The sequence below is a fragment of the Mizuhopecten yessoensis genome, unplaced genomic scaffold, assembly GCF_002113885.1.
Source record: "Mizuhopecten yessoensis strain PY_sf001 unplaced genomic scaffold, ASM211388v2 scaffold716269, whole genome shotgun sequence".
Lineage (NCBI taxonomy): Eukaryota > Metazoa > Mollusca > Bivalvia > Pectinida > Pectinidae > Mizuhopecten > Mizuhopecten yessoensis.
Window position 1 is genome coordinate 170,728 of NW_018480032.1, and position 18,250 is coordinate 188,977.

Sequence of the window (18,250 nt, forward strand, 5' to 3'; positions counted from 1 at the left end):
TTAATTACCTTCCATAAAACATTTTAACAACTATGATGCGTTTGTGTTTCCATTCGATCAAATAAGTCCGAGAAGTTCGAATGCCTTCGTACAACACAAATAGAAGTCACCGATGAACTCGTCATCGTACCGAAGAAACAGTTCATTTGTGCAACCTTGAGGCTATCGAGGGACGATGCCATCTTTATTGGATCTCTATCGGTGCCTTAGGGGTCCGAAATTATTTCGGAGGCACAAAAATGAAAACAGACAGGTGATGCAACAATCAGGTTTTCACTGTAGAAGGAAGTGAAAGTGGGTTTAGTCCGATTTGGTTTCCTTTGAGCAGGACCAGTAAACTGCAGACTATACCGTATAGCTGTAAACAAAACCTTTAATAGTTTATCAACATATCTGAAATAGGCCCTTTTAGTAATTATCTTTCAAATCACATCAAAAGAACACTTTATCACTATTAATTTTGACTAAAAAAGATATCAAATATGTAAATAAACTCAGGAATTTCACAGTTATGAAAAATAAAAAAAATACTTCTAACTGTATGCTTTTCGTAGTCAACATCACCATAAACCCTAGAGCTTTATGCATTTTTCCGCTTCCTTTACATACGGGTGAATGATTGACAAGGGGAAACTCGATTTACCTGGGTTTTAATTAGTAGTTGTGTTTTCGGGGCTGCACTTGTTCAATCGTCAGCGACCAGGTAACTTGATTGGTAGAGCGTCTGTTTAGAGTTCAGGTAGTCCAAAGTTTGAACCCTGGTCTGACATATTTTTCCACTCCTGTTACATGTATACAAGTGTAGATAATGAATTATAGATTGATATAGATATATAAGTCTTTAAAGCTAAATAGCTCAATCATCAGAATGTACACTGGACCTGGTAAGGGCACCATCCGACGACTTTTCAAAATTTCCATGGGGTAGATTTTGCATGCTCAAAATTAAAACATAAATACAATGTGTGTATTACCCCCTAGAGACAAAAAAATACCTTGAAAATGACATAGTTTGAGTTGTTATTTCAGATGAAATCAATAGACCTTAGAATATAGGAATAGTTTATAAGCTATTCACTGGTTCAAAAGGCTAAACTTCAGGGTCCAAAATCTCGAGTCTCCCTCGTAAATAGGGAGAGTTGGCATGTATGCCGTCGTTCAGCTGCTAGTTAAAGTTAGGCATACAATCGGATAAAAATCCCTGATAAAAAATGTATTTATTTAATGACAGACTTTGGTTTACATTATTGTCTGCCAGTTGTTAACTGAAGTTAGCAGATATGTACCCAAGTTGCATGTAACTATTATATGCAGCAAAAAAGCCTGGGCTAGCACATCATCGTTTTGTTTTTTTCTCAAATATAAATAATTATTTGTGCATTCCATTTTGCAATGAAGACAAATAATAGAATCCTAATAAATACTTTTTATTATCATTTATTGTACCATTTTCCTGATATAATTTAGTCTAATTTAAGTCATTTTTTTTGCATGCAGCATAGTGGCATGACCGAGTAATGGCCTTAGGGAGACCATTTAAAAGCCCATGAAGTAGGATGGAACACACACCATCCCCTCCTTCTTTCCAAATCCCCTTATGGAGTGCTGCATGCTTCGGTACGATGTAAAAAAAACTATTAATAAATGCAAAGTGCTTCAACTATCTCCTATATATGACTAAAATAATAAGAGGTTTCATCTTAACTTGGCCTTTTTAACTTAAAATGTTCACCTAAATTCCCACAGCTGATACAGAACAGGCTTTGAATGATCATTATAATTATGTATCCCTGGAAAAGAATACCAAAAATAAAGTATTTTAAGCTAAAAATTCCTTTCTTAATCCACCTGAAAGCACTGAACAGCTTTTCCAAAGAGGTGGGGGTCTCTATTAAATGGGCTTAGCTCCTGTGACATGACGAGTACTTACACACACATCAGCCTCACCTAGGCGTATTTACATCTGACAATAAAACACATTTCTTGTACTAGCTGTAATCATATCAACTGTCTTGGAACATAAACTGATCATTATGGTGATATTGTATACTGTATATCGGGAAGCTTTAACCCTTCACCATTGAAATCCATATTTGCCAAGTATTCATTTTGGGTTTCGCATTTAATTACTTTATAACATTGTTTGCTGATATTTGCTGGAATGATAATTTGATAAATTGGTCCTCATGGTGCAGGGCAAAAGTTTAACTGCAGTGAAAATTTCCCAGTATACCGCATATTGATTGTGAAACAGAACCTTTACATATTAAGATACCAGACACATGACTAGACAGTATCTTTAAAAAGTCATACAGATTGATAAATACTTGCATGCTTTAGTTGCTTTTCACTCTAAATCGTAGAAATGGGAAATAAATGACAGAAATCATAATAACATACAAAATAAAATTCAACATTTTTATAAAATTTATCTTGTAACATCATTTGATTTTTTTCTCATTTTGCTGTTATTGCAGGCCCAAATCTACAACCCAAACATAATGGAATCTACGGGTAACAAGTTCATCAGTGTGGTGAGTTAAATGTAACAAGGGTCATAGGTTCATCAGTGTGGTGAGTTAAATGTAACAAGGGTCACAAGTTCATCAGTGTGGTGAGTCAATTATTATCTTGGTCAAAAGTTCATCAGTGTGATGAGTCAAACATTATCTTGGTCACAAGTTCATCAGTGTGGTGAGTCAATTATTATCTTGGTAACAAGTTCATCAGTGTGGTGAGTTAAATGTAACAAGGGTCATAGGTTCATCAGTGTGGTGAGTTAAATGCAACAAGGGTCACAAGTTCATCAGTGTGGTGAGTCAATTATTATCTTGGTCAAAAGTTCATCAGTGTGGTGAGTCAAACATTATCTTGGTCAAAAGTTCATCAGTGTGATGAGTCAAACATTATCTTGGTCACAAGTTCATCAGTGTGATGAGTCAATTATTATCTTGGTCACAAGTTCATCAGTGCGGGGAGTCAAACATTATCTTGGTCACAAGTTCATCAGTGTGGTGAGTCATATGCATGGCTGTTGTAAGAAGAGCTGCTGTCAAACCTATCAGGAACCTGTTGGTAAGATAATGATGTCTTTTAAATTAATGGTTTAAAGCACCTGATGAACTATAATAATTATTTTCTAAATATTGTTTAAAAAATCAGGGCCTGTGTTCATGAAACCTTTCTCATGCTCAAGCATGGATTTTGTGCTCAAACCAACTTTCTTGTAACTCGCTTAAATCATGTAAAATTATCAGAAAGTTAAATGTAAACATTGAAAACAGTATTTGGCTTTTAGTCTCTTCAATGTTTTTCCAAATCATTGACAACATAAGATTTCATTATTACTTTATAAACGCAACAAGAAATAAGGCTTGAGCACAAAATACATGCTTGAGCGTGAGAACGGTTTCATGAATACAAGCTCATGTGTTTCTATGTGAATACTCATGTCTTATAGTCAGAAAAGGGCATATTCTTTCTGGAACTTGTTATTTCAGTGAAGCAGTCTTTGACTTTTTCCATCATTATCATCTGAAACTGATATAGATCCCTATAATATGTAACTATATTGATAGATATATGTTGATTGATATAGATTCCTGTAATATATATCTATATGATAGATATATGTTGATTGATATAGATTCCTGTAATATATATCTATATTGATAGATATATGTTGATTGATATAGATTCCTGTAATATATGACTATATTGATAGATATATGTTGATTGATACAGATTCCGGGAATATATAACTATAGTAATAGATATATGTTGATTGATATAGATTCCTGTAATATATAACTATATTAATAGATATATGTTGATTGATATAGATTCATGTAATATATAACTATATTGATTGATATAGATTCCTGTAATATATAACTATATGATAGATATATGTTGATTGATATAGATTCCTGTAATATATAACTATATTAATAGATATATGTTGATTGTTACAGATGAGGTTCTGTTTCTCATTCTCCTACTGGACGTCCCCTGTCGTGCTGTCCCTTATGTACAGAAGAGGTGAGTAGCACATGGTCAGTCTTATAGGGACTGGTCAGTGTAAATGTACAGAAGAGCTTGGTACTACAAACTGGTCAATGTTGTACTTCAGAAGTGAGTATACAAACTGGTATCCTCGATACTCCAGGGCCCTTATTACCGTTCTCATGCTCAAGCATGGATTTGTGCTAAACCTTATTTCTTGTTTCGGCTATGAATACATTATAAAATGCTATTTTTTCAAGGATTTGGAAAAAATATTGATGAGACTTAAAGCCGAATACTGTTTTCAGTGTTTTCATTTGACTTTTTGATCATTTGACATGATTTAATTGAGTTACAAGGAAGTTGGTTTGAGCGCAGAATCCATACTTGAGCATGAGAACGGTTGGATGAATAGGGACCCAGGGGTTATGCTCACTTTCGCTTTCTGCATCCCTGGAATGTGTCATAGCGAAACTGAAGGCACATTGCTAGCTATTGGTCTTGGGTAAAAATAATCCGACCAATTGCTTGGCTAATACCTGCCCTTTGAAGATGACAGAGGAGTGACACCCAACTTCAAAGCCAGTCAATTTTACCGTTACGCAACCGCGAGATTCTTTCGATGTATATTAAAGGATCGGACTAGTCTTCTTGTCTCATCCACAAGGTGGTTCACACTGAACATTCAATTTCTCTATGACTTAGTCCAGGGGTGCAGAGAATGAAGTGAATGTAACTCCTGGAGTAACAAGGATTACAAGCTGGTGACCGTAGTATAACCAAAGATGACTGTAGAAACGTCGTTCAGATCAATTTTGAGAGGTTGTCAATGAAAATCATCCTTTCTTCGCGTATCAAAGAAGTGTGCTAGTTAAATATCTCTTGCATTTTTCGAGCAAGTTTTTAAAATAACTTTTGTTTTTGTTTTGAAAATGTAACCGTTGTGTATACAAGGTATGTTTTTCCTCTCAGGTTACTTCTGTGTGGACGGTTTAGTCAGTCTGGGAAAGTTTGGCTGCTCTATCAGTGTCATCTACTTGTTAGCCTGGTTGTTGAGAGGTAAGAACTCAAATCGTTGTTGCAGAATCCAGAGGCTAAACCAGCAATTCTCGGGTATATTATGGGCCTAAAAAAATACTGGGTAATCTATTATTTTCCCAATTTTGTCTTGTATTTTCTTAATTTGTATGGTCAACAACTTCACAACTTGTTGAAAACATACAAAAATCCAACTTTTTCTGTACATGTATAGTATTTTGAAAACAAACTATTGTGCTCTTATTGTTGTGTTCAGTGAAAGGAAACATATTTTCTCCAAATTTTGTGAAAATAGAAAAATCCCTGGAAACTATTTACAATTAATTAATTTGTAGTTAGTAGATCTTAATCATCTAAAAGGTTTACATGTGTGTTTGACTTATTACCATTTGAAACAAGTAAGCATTTGAGACAAATTATGTATATGATTTTACTTAAAAACAATGGGAAGTCCGTTAAACTTGTTGATATCGTTGGTCTGAATTATTACCTGTGTCAGCAGCTAACTTTCTAGGCCATTGTGTACATATAGCAGTGGAGGCAGGTTTCGACCTGCAGCATTAAAACATTATCTCAAGTTGGGACAATATAAGGGGTAATGGAAAGTAAGTATGATGATCAGATCGGCGGGATACTCTGATCATATAAGGAGACATAACATGTAGAATGGTAAGAGCAGAAATGGCTATTGTTTCTCCAAATACGTTTATAACTTATTGTCAGCCTTCTAATTTGTAACACTCTTTCTGATTGGATATATTGCCGGGTCTATATTTCTAGAGACCCGGGGTCTATAAAAATTAACTCAAACTAGAATCTCTCTTCATAACAACAAAGATGGGGTCCGACACACTCAAGCATTCGAGGTTTGCCAATTATTCACAGAATTAAATAGCCTACAAGTAATCTAAAACAACAGCAAATTCAATGAAGCAGGCAATGAGGAGGCCACTAGGGTGCTACCGGTAATTACAAAGATGGTTGTGTATTGTCTGCAATTATTGCCGAAACGGTGTCCGGTAGGGGCTATTTTGGTAGCAGTCAAGTACAACTCAAACTCACACAAAGTGACTTATAATTTTGCAGAAAAAAAAGTAATAAAAGATTTTAAGGGTGACAAATTCGTTATCTCCGGGTTAGGCAGGGTCTACGGGCTCATAGACCCCTTTGGTCTTTATAGACTAGACGAGGTCTATGAACCCGTAGACCCGGCCTGACCCAGAGAAAACTAATAATATCCATTACTAAAGTTATTCTCTTTTACAGGATTAGGCCGATCATGCAATACGGATTATATCACCTTTATACAAATCCTTACTATGGCTTCTACAATACAAAACCAGGTAAAGTAACATTCTAAGCCTTCTTTCTTAGTAACAATCTTAGCCTTATTTCTTAGTAACATTCTTAGACTTCTTTATTAGTAACAATCTTAGCCTTCTTTCATAGTAACATTCTTAGCCTTCTTTCTTAGTAACAATCTTAGCCTTCTTTATTAGTAACAATCTTAGCCTTCTGTCTTAGTAACATTCTTAGCCTTCTTTATTAGTAACAATCTTAGCTTCTTTATTAGGGCCCCGTATCGGAGATACGGGTGCCCTATAGTAATCACCTTGTCTGTCTGTCTGTCTGTCCACAAATTTTGTTCCTGGCTGATAAACAAGGAGTCAACTGACCAAAGGTCAAGGTCATTGGGACAGGGGTCAAGGTCAAATTTTGTAGCTTTTCACTGGTGAACATTTCGCTATGACAATATGAAGCAAAGTTGTTCGGAATTAAACAAAGAGACACACTGAGGTAAAAAGTCGAGGTCATAGGTCAAGGTCATTATAATCAAATGTCAAGGTCAAATTTGGCATCTTTTCACTGATGAACATTTTGTTATGACATGAAGCAAAGTTGATCAGAATTAAACAAGGAGTCAACTGACCAAAGGTCAAGGTCATTGGGTCAAAGGTCAAGGTTAAATTTTGTATCTTTTCACTGGTGAACACTTCGCTATGACACTTTAAAGCAATGTTGCTCAGAATTAACAAGGAGTCAATTGACCAAAGGTCAAGGTCACTGGGTCAAAGGTGAAGGTTAAATTTTGTACCTTTTCCCTGATGAACATTTTGTTATGACATTATGAAGCAATGTTGTTCAGAACTTAACACAGAGTCAACTGACCTTAGGGCCAGGTTACGCGGTCCAAAGGTCAAGGTCAAGTTTTGTATTTTTCACTGAAGAACATTTTGTTATGATATTAAGAAGCAAAGTTGGTCGGAATTAAAGAATAAGTCAACTGACCAAAGATCAGGGTCATTGGTTTAATGGTAAAGGTCAAAGACAAAGTGGATCTCTGACTTTGACCCTGGCTCTTGATGGAGGAGGGATATAAGGTGAAATAAAACAAATCAAAGCTAACAAATGAGTATTGCACCGGTATTTACATTTCTGTTAGCCAAGCAAATATGGAGGTGGATGGAAACAAGACTCACATCATAGTACAAGTAAAATGTATATTTTGCTTCCTTGCGATTCTTTTGGAAGTTCAAATGTCAAACGCCAAGCTCAGCTATATGGGCAGATTGCTTCTTGATGATTATGGGGGATATATTGCCAAAAGACGGGGCCCTTACTGACCTGTTAGTGTTCTAGTTAGTAACAATCTTAGCCTTCTTTCATAGTAACATTCTTAGCCTTCTGTCTTAGTAACATTCTTAGCCTTCTTTATTAGTAACATTCTTAGCTTTCTTTATTAGTAACAATATTAGCCTTCTTTCATAGTAACATTCTTAACCTTCTTTCATAGTAACATTCTTAGCCTTCTTTCTTAGTAACATTCTTAGCCTTCTTTATTAGTAACAATATTAGCCTTCTTTCATAGTAACATTCTTAACCTTCTTTCTTCGTAACATGCTTAGTCTTCTGTCTTAGTAACATTCTTAGCCTTCTTCTTAGTCAAATACATTCATGCTACCATGATTGCCTCTAGGGTCCTGACAGCTCCTTTAAAGTTTTTGAGACCCCATCCTATAACCATGTATTCATATTTATAAATATCAACCAAATTTCATGGGTTTAAAATATCATAATCCTGTTGAGACATTGTTGTGAATTGGATTTAATATCATGAGTTTGGGACAGTTCAAACCTTTTTCTTCTATGATTTCAGGCTGAGAGAAATAAAAAACTATCAGAATTTGATTTTGAATTTTGGGCGTGGCCAACAGATTTCTCTTTTACCAATGCTGGGTAAGTATTTGTACATTGTGTAATCATTTGATACTTTACAATTTATTTTCATTCTCTGAATGCATCCCTATTGTGTAAATACTGTGTTTTAATAACAAGAAAGTCTGCACTGTGACCTAACGTAACGGTACCAGTATTATTACATAAACTGTCAGATAAGTATACACTGAATTCAGGGCTAGATAAACTGTCAGACAAGTATTCACTGAATTCAGGGCTAGATAAACTGTCAGATAAGTATACACTGAATTCAGGGCTAGATAAACTGTCAGATAAGTATACACTGAATTCAGGGCTAGATAAACTGTCAGATAAGTATACACTGAATTCAGGGCTAGATAAACTGTCAGACAAGTATACACTGAATTCAGGGCTAGATAAACTGTCAGACAAGTATACACTGAATTCAGGGCTAGATAAACTGTCAGATAAGTATACACTGAATTCAGGGCTAGATAAACTGTCAGATAAGTATACACTGAATTCAGGGCTAGATAAACTGTCAGACAAGTATACACTGAATTCAGGGCTAGATAAACTGTCAGACAAGTATACACTGAATTCAGGGCTAGATAAACTGTCAGATAAGTATACACTGAATTCAGGGCTAGATAAACTGTCAGATAAGTATACACTGAATTCAGGGCTAGATAAACTGTCAGACAAGTATACACTGAATTCAGGGCTAGATAAACTGTCAGACAAGTATACACTGAATTCAGGGCTAGATAAACTGTCAGATAAGTATACACTGAATTCAGGGCTAGATAAACTGTCAGATAAGTATACACTGAATTCAGGGCTAGATAAACTGTCAGACAAGTATACACTGAATTCAGGGCTAGACCAGAAGGTTAGCCCAATAGTCTGAGACTAGCATAGGTGTCAACCTCTGAAACCTCCAATGAGGGAGATCTCCATTATTCCTCTTTTCCAATGAGGGAGAAAGTGTGTGAAAGGCGACATAAACTGTCAGATAAGTATACACTTAATTCAGGGCTAGACCAGAAGGTTAGTCTGATAGTCTGAGACTAGCATAGGTGTCAACCTCTGAAACCTCCAATGAGGGGGATCTCCATCATTCCTCTTTTCCAATGAGGGAGAAAGTGTGTGAAAGGTGACATAAACTGCTTTGCTCAATTTATCTTTCCCTTTTTAATTATTTATCAAAATAACTCCAAAAAGCATTCATTTGATTCAGACACACCTGTTATGATCATTACACACACCCTGCACTAACTCGGGATCATTTGATCAGAGAATGTAGATTTTGAGTTTGTGTGAGTTTGGACTTGAATGAGGGAGTTTCGAGGAGGAATGGTAATCTTTGGTCAAAATGAGGGCGTTTCCTTATAATGAGGGAGGGTTCATAGCTGTGGACTAGTGAAATTTCCATCCTGACTAGTGGTTCTATAAACTGCTGGCCCATTGGACGAGTCAAAAATTGATATTGCTTATCTTGTTGAGTAGTATTGGGTTGGTGGAATTCTCACATGGCCTAGTAAAATTGGGAAACTACTACCCCAATTGAGGAATGGTATTTAACATTAATTTCTAGCCCTGCTGATGATTTGTTACCTAGCTTTAATAGGTTAATATGATACCTTTTCTTCACATGTGACTTTAAATGAATACAAATGTCTCACTTTGTAGGTTACATTTTGTTAACATTAACTTTAAAACAGAAGGTGATCTACTCTAGACATACATTTACAGCTTTGATCTATATAGTCACGGTGTCCAACTTCCGGGAACAACTGTAAGGTATCATTCATCTATTGTCAATTCATATTTGAAACTATACTATTTTTAATTTCATAGAAGATCAAGAGAGCAAGGTAGTCCACACCAAGCAGCTGGATCAATCTCAGACTACCCACTGTCAGTTCTCAGGTGAGTGGGAAGACTCCAACTTTAAAACTCATATGAAAGGTATATTTCATTGTTCAGGTGTGAGGGTCCAGTCCCATTATTCAGGTGAGAAGGCAAGCCCCACTGTTCAGGTTAGACGGCAGGTCCCTCTGTTCAGGTGTGAGGCAGGTCCCTCTGTTCAGGTGTGAGGCAGGGCCCACTGTTCAGGTGAGAGGGCAGGTCTCACTGTTCAGGTAAGTGGGCAGGTCCCTCTGTTGAGATATGAGGGCAGGGCCCACTGTTGAGGTGAGAGGGAAGGTCACACTGTTCAGGTGAGAGGGCAGGGCCCACTGTTCAGGTGTGAGGCAAGCCCCACTGTTAAGTTGAGAGAGCAGGTCCCACTGTTCAGGTGTGAGGCAAGCCTCACTGTTGAGGTGAGAGGGCAGGTCCAACTGTTCATGTTAGACAGCAGGTCCCTCTGTTGAGGTGTGATACAGGGCCCACTGTTCAGTTAAGAGGGTACGTCCCTTTATTCATGTTAGATGGCAGGTCCTTCTGTTGAGATGTGAGGCAGGACCCACTGTTCAGGTGTGAGGGCAGTGCCCACTGTTCAGGTGAGAGAGTAGGTCTTCCTGTTCAGGTGTGAGGGCAGGGCCCACTGTTCAGGTGAGAGAGAATGTCTGTCTGTTCAGGTTAGACGACGGGTCCTTCTGTTGAGATGTGAGGCAGGACCCACTGTTCAGGTGAGAGAGTAGGTCTTCCTTTTCAGGTGTGAGGGCAGGTCCCACTGTTCAGGTGTGAGACAGGGCCCACTGTTTAGGTGAGAGAGTAGGTCTTCCAATTTAGGCTAAACTGCAGGTCCCTCTGTTGAGGGGTAAGGCAGGGCTCACTGTTCAGATGAGAGAGTAGGTCTTCCTGTTCATGTGAGAGAGTAGGTCTTCATGTTTAGGTTAAAAGGCAGGTCCCTCTGTTGAGGTGAGAGGCAGGGCCCATTGAGCAGATGAAATGATAGGTTCCACTGTTCAGATGAGAGGGAGTACCCACATTTCAGAAGAGAGGGCGTGGCCCACTGTTCAGGTAAGAAGGCAGGTCCAACTGAAAGATGAGAATGTAGGTCCCACTGTTCAGGTAAGAGGACAAGTCTCTATGTTAATAGACATGTGAGAGTATCTTAAAGCTTTCACTTGAGCCGCCAGGTCCAATTTGAGACCCAAGGGCAACACCAATAAAGACTATTTCCTATTAAAACACATTTAAGGATGCCCGTACCACTGCCAAAAAATTGTTACTTTGCGTTTGAAACTGTTTTTTCTGGCATGGCAATAGCTTCGATAAATCATTTCTGAAAAGAAAACTGTACCTTGTGTGACTTTATGAAAAAATAATAGAGATGAAAATAATGAATTCAAATCAACAACAGTGTTCTCAGTGTGAAAATTTAAGGGCGCTTGACTTGGATTTGAACCCTGGACTTCAGATTGTTGTGCTATTCCTCTAACTCACTGAACTTTGATAGGAACAGTATATTCACGCACACGTTTTATTGGGAATGATGAGTAATGTTGTTTGATGAATATCACTTTACCTTCCTCTATGTTATTAACTGTTATTCAAACTTAAAAAAAGAAGTTTACATTAGTCAACTGAAAAGCTTGTGAGTAATAGATATTTTTTATGCATTGCACCAAGTATATTTCTTTGCCCGACAGTTACATGTGTGCAAACACCTTCGGTCGCCGTATGATGTACCCTGGCTCAACGGCACTCATCAACACCCTCCTAGGTGAGTTTCGCACCCTATTGTCCTGTGGTGAGTAAAATGCCCTGCCGCATTGTCCATTGGTGAGTGAAATAAATCACCCCATACTGTCATGTTCTAAAAAATGGTTTGCCCCATATTGTCCTGTGGTGAGTAAAATGCCCTGCCCTGTTGTCCGTTGATGAGTGAAACAGTTCATCCCATATTGTCATGTTCTGAAAAAATGGTTTGCACCATATTGTCCTTTGATGAGAATAATGTCTCATCCCCTATTGTCCGGGAGTGAGAATAATGTCACATCCCCTATTGTCCTGGGGTGATAAAATGTCTCATCCCCTTTTGTCCTGGGGTGATAAAATGTCACATCCCCTATTGTCCTTCGGTGATAAAATGTCTCATCCCCTATTGTCCTGGGGTGATAAAATGTCTCATCCCATTTTGTCCTGAGATGATAAAATGTCACATCCCCTATTGTCCTTGGGTGATAAAATGTCTCATCCCTTATTGTCCTGGGGTGATAAAATGTATCATCCCCTATTGTCGTAGGGTGAGAATTATCTCTCATCCCCTATTGTCCTGGGGTGATAAAATGTCTCATACCCTATTGTCCTGGGATGATAAAATGTCACATCCCCTATTGTCCTTGGGTGATAAAATGTCTCATCCCCTATTGTCATAGGGTGAAAATTATCTCATCCCCTATTGTACTGGGGTGATAAAATGTCTCATCCCCTTTTGTCCTGGGATGATAAAATGTCACATTCCCTATTGTCCATGGGTGATAAAATGTCACATCCCCTTTTGTCCTGGGATGATAAAATGTCACATTCCCTATTGTCCATGGGTGATAAAATGTCACATCCCCTTTTGTCCTGGGATGATAAAATGTCACATCCCTTATTGTCCGGGGGTAATAAAATGTCTCATCCCTTATTGTCGTAGGGTGAGAATTATCTTTCATCCCCTATTGTCCTGGGGTGATAAAATGTCTCATCCCCTTTTGTCCTGGGATGATAAAATGTCACATTCCCTATTGTCCATGGGTGATAAAATGTCACATCCCCTTTTGTCCTGGGATGATAAAATGTCACATCCCTTATTGTCCTGGGGTGATAAAATGTCTCATCCCTTATTGTCGTAGGGTGAGAATTATCTTTCATCCCCTATTGTCCTGGGGTGATAAAATGTCTCATCCCCTTTTGTCCTGGGATGCTAAAATGTCACATCCCCTATTGTCCTGGGGTGATAAAATGTCTCATCCCCTTTTGTCCTGGGATGATAAAATGTCACATCCCCTATTGTCCTGGGGTGATAAAATGTCTCATCCCCTATTGTCGTAGGGTGAGAATTATCTCTCATCCCCTATTGTCCTGGGATGATAAAATGTCTCATCCCCTTTTGTCCTGGGATGATAAAATGTCTCATCCCCTATTGTCCTTGGTTGATAAAATGTCTCATCCCCTATTGTCATAGGGTGAAAATTATCTCTCATCCCCTATTGTCCTTGGGTGATAAAATGTCACATCCCCTTTTGTCCTGGGATGATAAAATGTCACATTCCCTATTGTCGTAGGGTGAGAATTATGTCTGTTATCTTATTAAGGGGAGAGTATGTAATTAAAAATCACAGATTGTGGATTGAGTTTGGGGTATTTCTATAACACTATAGTAACCTTGTGCCTCCACTGAAAAATCTGGACCTTTGGCCCTAAAAATGTTGCACTTCCAAGGGTCAAAGTTTAATGCAATCTTCATTGGGTATTTGCTTTGCTTGAAATTTATTTTTCTTTACAGCTGTAAGTGCCAAATTCGGTCCTTTTTTGAGAGTTAATTCCAGATGATGGTTTGATGCCTTAGAGCCTCTTGTTTCAATTACAGATGTAATATAATGACTCCTTTGGTCAACGAGGGATGTCTAATGCTCAGCTCAATTATCTTCTCACCATTTCTTGTTTTCTTATTTTAAGAAAACATGCTGATCCAGGAGAGGGGAAGGCTGGTGGATGATGTAAGTGTTATATATATATATAATGGATTCAGTTATTCTCGTTTCACCAATTATTGCTTGAATTTATTTTTTTACTTAAAAATGAATTGATATTTACAAGTGAAATAGGATATGGTTGCTGAACAAGATGTCCGTGTCTTTTTCTGAATTCAAGCCATGAAATTGATTACCTCCATATATTTCAAGACAGAAAATCCAAGATGGCGTCCAATCTTTGTTCTAACAAATGTGTTTCATTCAGAAATAAGCCCTCACACCTTTTCATTATATTGACCCCCTGGGTTTATCGATGGTGAACTATGGTGATTAACTTCAGCTTAAGTAATGTTAATAACAACACTTTTCTTTGTGATGACTTAAACATGACTTTAGCAGAGGAAAGTACAGCAGAAATGATGACCGGTTGAAGATATGTTAACACGTATGGAAGATATGTTATCACATCTGCCTATATTAACTTGTTCAACCCTGCAATTTCATGATGTACTATTCCAACCTCTGAATAAGAAGAGTTCAAATGTGTCTTCAGGGTTGAATGAGTTGAGAACACAGTACTGAGGTATAACTTGTATGTTGTGTATGCTTGATGCCGTATTGGGGTATATGTTGTGTCTGTATTACAGTGCCAGGGGAGGAGATGTAAGGTGCAGACGGAGGACAAAAACGAGATAGACACCATGTTTATAGACCGCCGAGGAACACCGGGACAGGCGGGAAGAACGCTGGTGAGGGGTAGTACACATACCTTAGTTTGGGTTTGATTGATGATACTCTCAGTCATTAAGTTAAATAAAAACAATTGTACTCCAAAACAAAAGAGAAAAAAAAATTAAGTAAAAAGGCATTTTGGGATAAGTATGAAACTTTCTCAAATTAAATATCATCATATAACTAAGATCTATGCCAAGTTGCATGCTTATCCAAAAATGCCTTTTATGGACAATTAGCCCTTATTATTGTAAATAGGCAGAACAATTGATAAAACTATGAAATGGGTTAACTGTAACAATTAAAACAGATACTTCCCTTGAGGCTAGGAGACTTAAAATTACAAGCAAATCAAACTTCATATATTTAATTAATCATTTTACAGTAGTTGTGGTGGCAAATGCCATTTTTGATTTGTAAGTTAACTTTGATAAATAAAACACAAGTCAGGACCTGGAACCCACTTCAGCCACAGGTGTTGAGCAAATATTATACATTGTATGATATATATGATATACAATATTAACAATTAATATCTTATACTTATAGCATATAAAGGGTGTCCTGCCCTTTTTAATTCACTTAAGATTGGGAGATATTTGAAATAGCCAAGTTTGAGATGTGTCCAGAAGCCATAATTCAATATAAAACGAAAGGAAAGTGTGTAGTGAATATGCATTTTATGTAAGTCTACTTAAATGAGTAAAGTTGTAAATTTCAACTCAAAATACAAATTAGAAACGAAATAATTGAGAAAACAAAACACTTTTCGTTTGAAAAATACCTAAAACAACCCCCCTGACTTAATCCTCCATTTTATATAAACAATCTTTAAGTAATGATAATTTTTTGGTTATTTTTCATTCTTTTATATGCCTGTTTAATTTACACATGTTTCCAAAAACAGAAATGGTATTATTTTGGTTTTTAAGCTCATTTTGAAAACAGCAAATTATATTTGTGATTTACCCTACCCCTTTTGGTTCTCCCAAAAACCCACTTTCGGTCAAACTTTTACCTTCGTTTTTCCACATGTAATACAATAGGACATCTTTGAACAAATTAAAGAGGTGAAAATCTGAATATACCAGGGCTCAAAAAGGGGCCTTATAGACACTCATCCTTTGCTTGCTTTCTTTAATTTTGAATGATGGAAAATAAATTGTCAGTCATTATCAGTAAATAATTTGTTGAACTTTTAATTTTAAAAACTTGAAGAATTCCTGAGGCCAAAAACATGTCTTATTCTAACTTTTCCATTGTTCTCAAGATTGAAGAATAAGAAATGAAAATTAATATCAGGTACAAAAACTACCTAGCATCTTATACAGATCTTACATCTTATACAGATCTTACATCTTGTACAGATCTTACATCTTGTACAGATCTTACATCTTGTACAGATCTTACATTTTGTACAGATCTTACATCTTGTACAGATCTTACATCTTATACAGATCTTTCATCTTATACAAATCTAACATCTTGTACAGATCTTACATCTTATACCGATCTTACATCTTGTACAGATCTCACATCTTCTACAGATATTACATCTTATACAGATCTGACATCTTGTACAGGTGGTTGTACCATTCAGACTTTGTAAGGAATTTTGTAGGTTTTGCTATGTACTTTGCTGGAACTATACAAGAAATATAATAGCTGTTATAATTCAGAGTACTATAATGGCAGACGGATAATAAAAACAAAATACAACCACATACCGACATCTGTTAATACAGTCAGGTGTTGTTTCTACCCAGGTGATAACGTGTGAAGGGAATTCCGGTTTCTATGAGATTGGCTGTACAAAGACACCACTTGATGCTGGGTACTCCGTTCTCGGCTGGAACCATCCAGGATTTGCCGGGAGTTCTGTGAGTTTTGTCTCCCATTATTGCTGTTTAACTGGTATGTTCACATTGATGATTTCTTGTTTGTCAGGTTCAATCTCCTAAGTACTTTTTAGCTCACCTGTTTCAAAGGACCATTAGGGAATCATTAGTGTAACTTGATGATCACTATCAGTATTTCAAATACAATGACAGGGCTCCCCCACACCTGAGCAGGACCAGAATGCTATCGATGCTGTGATGCAGTACGCCATTCAGAAGCTGAACTTCACCCCGGACAACATCTCGTTGTTTGCGTGGTCAATAGGCGGCTACCCTGCCTCCTGGGCCGCAAAGAACTATCCTGACATCAAATCGGTGGTAAGTAGTGTCAGTGTTTAATATCTGCCCTCACATAGTTTTTTTTCAAATATTTCAAATACTTTGCAAAGTTTATAACTCTAGTAAAATGAATTTTGTCATTTTCAAAGGCCAGTGTAGGCCAAAGTGGACATCCTTGTAGAACATCTTGTCCATATATTTAGGTAGCCATCAAGTAGATCATGTCAAACATCTTGGGGACTGGGACAAGGAGACTGTTTTCAGCCTGTTTGTTGTTCGTCTTATTTTTGTTGTTACTCTTTTTTTTCTAGATATATTTGTCAGGATCATTACTCCTACAATTTTGACTTGGGGCTGGAAAACTTAATATTATTTAAGTATTATTTTACGAATTGATTGGAATTTCAGAATAAATTAAATGATGGTAATAATTAAAATGTTTCAGACACTTGATGCCACATTTGATCACGTAGAGCCTTTAGCTGTTGCCAGGATGCCTCAGTTTGCCAGTAAGTCATAATGAATTATTCCAACCTTTGAATTGGCAGAGTTCAATGTGTCTCCAGTTGTGAATAAATTCATTAATTATCCCAGATGGACTCTAAACAAATTTCAAAGACAGTATATGTTTTTGTGCGTCACTGACATATTGTGGAATCCTTTTTCAGCAAATTGAGTTTAACCAAAAAAAAGCTCTCATTATTCAAAGGGATGAGTGATGCAATGTATTTGTAAATGTTCTTTATTCTCTACTCTTCGGTAGGTATTTTGATTCGTAGATCAGTTGAAAGTTTACATTTTTCTCATACCTTCATGCTACACATTGTCTGTGGGTTGAACAGCAGGTCTATCAGATGGAGGCTACTGAATAGGAATGTAAAATAGACCCAAGTGATGCAACCTCAGGTTTGACAGAATGAAATAATTGAACTGATGACACTGACACTGCACATAAAAAACATCAGGTAGAGCTAGTAGCTTAGAAGAAAAAAAAAAAAATTGGCACTGAACCTGTGATATACACAGGAAAGAAAGCCGGGCTAACTATCAACCGTATTAGCTAAATGGAACCTGTGGTGAAGACAGCAGGTAGGTATGCTCTATAAAAATGACCCAGGTGAAAACCGTGGATCTGAAAGGCAGAAAACGCCACTGAACCTGTGATGTAAACAGCAGGCTAGACGGCTGATTAGATCTGCGAGTATATAATACTTAACGAATATACAGTAACAGGCACACTAAGTACTAAACTGATAAACCACTAAGTTGACGTTGAGTAGCAGCATCTCAAGTCCTGAGCATGATCATGAGTATAAACAAAATAAACAAGACTTTGAAGGAAAGAGCTTTGCCACTGAACCTGTGGAGATAACAGCAGGCAAGACGGCATGAGAGATCAAATTGGGAGTATACCACATTAAAACAATACTACTTAGGCAAACAATATTTTACTCTGGTATACGTATC

At 37.2% G+C, this 18,250-nt stretch overlaps 1 protein-coding gene across 1 annotated transcript in view; it reads left to right on the forward strand.

Annotated features, from left to right (window-relative positions):
* Positions 1-45: 45 nt before the first annotated feature.
* The window catches only part of LOC110442466 (protein ABHD16A-like), a 25,707-nt gene continuing 7,502 nt past the window's right edge, over positions 46-18,250 (forward strand). The window contains exons 1-13 of the mRNA XM_021486093.1: positions 46-253; positions 2,478-2,534; positions 3,975-4,041; positions 4,978-5,064; positions 6,310-6,386; positions 8,201-8,280; positions 10,102-10,173; positions 11,841-11,914; positions 13,858-13,898; positions 14,522-14,623; positions 16,373-16,486; positions 16,658-16,822; positions 17,229-17,292. Of these exons, the coding sequence (XP_021341768.1) occupies positions 176-253; positions 2,478-2,534; positions 3,975-4,041; positions 4,978-5,064; positions 6,310-6,386; positions 8,201-8,280; positions 10,102-10,173; positions 11,841-11,914; positions 13,858-13,898; positions 14,522-14,623; positions 16,373-16,486; positions 16,658-16,822; positions 17,229-17,292 (1,078 nt within the window). The 5' untranslated portion in view covers positions 46-175. The remainder of the gene's footprint in view (positions 254-2,477; positions 2,535-3,974; positions 4,042-4,977; positions 5,065-6,309; positions 6,387-8,200; positions 8,281-10,101; positions 10,174-11,840; positions 11,915-13,857; positions 13,899-14,521; positions 14,624-16,372; positions 16,487-16,657; positions 16,823-17,228; positions 17,293-18,250) is intronic.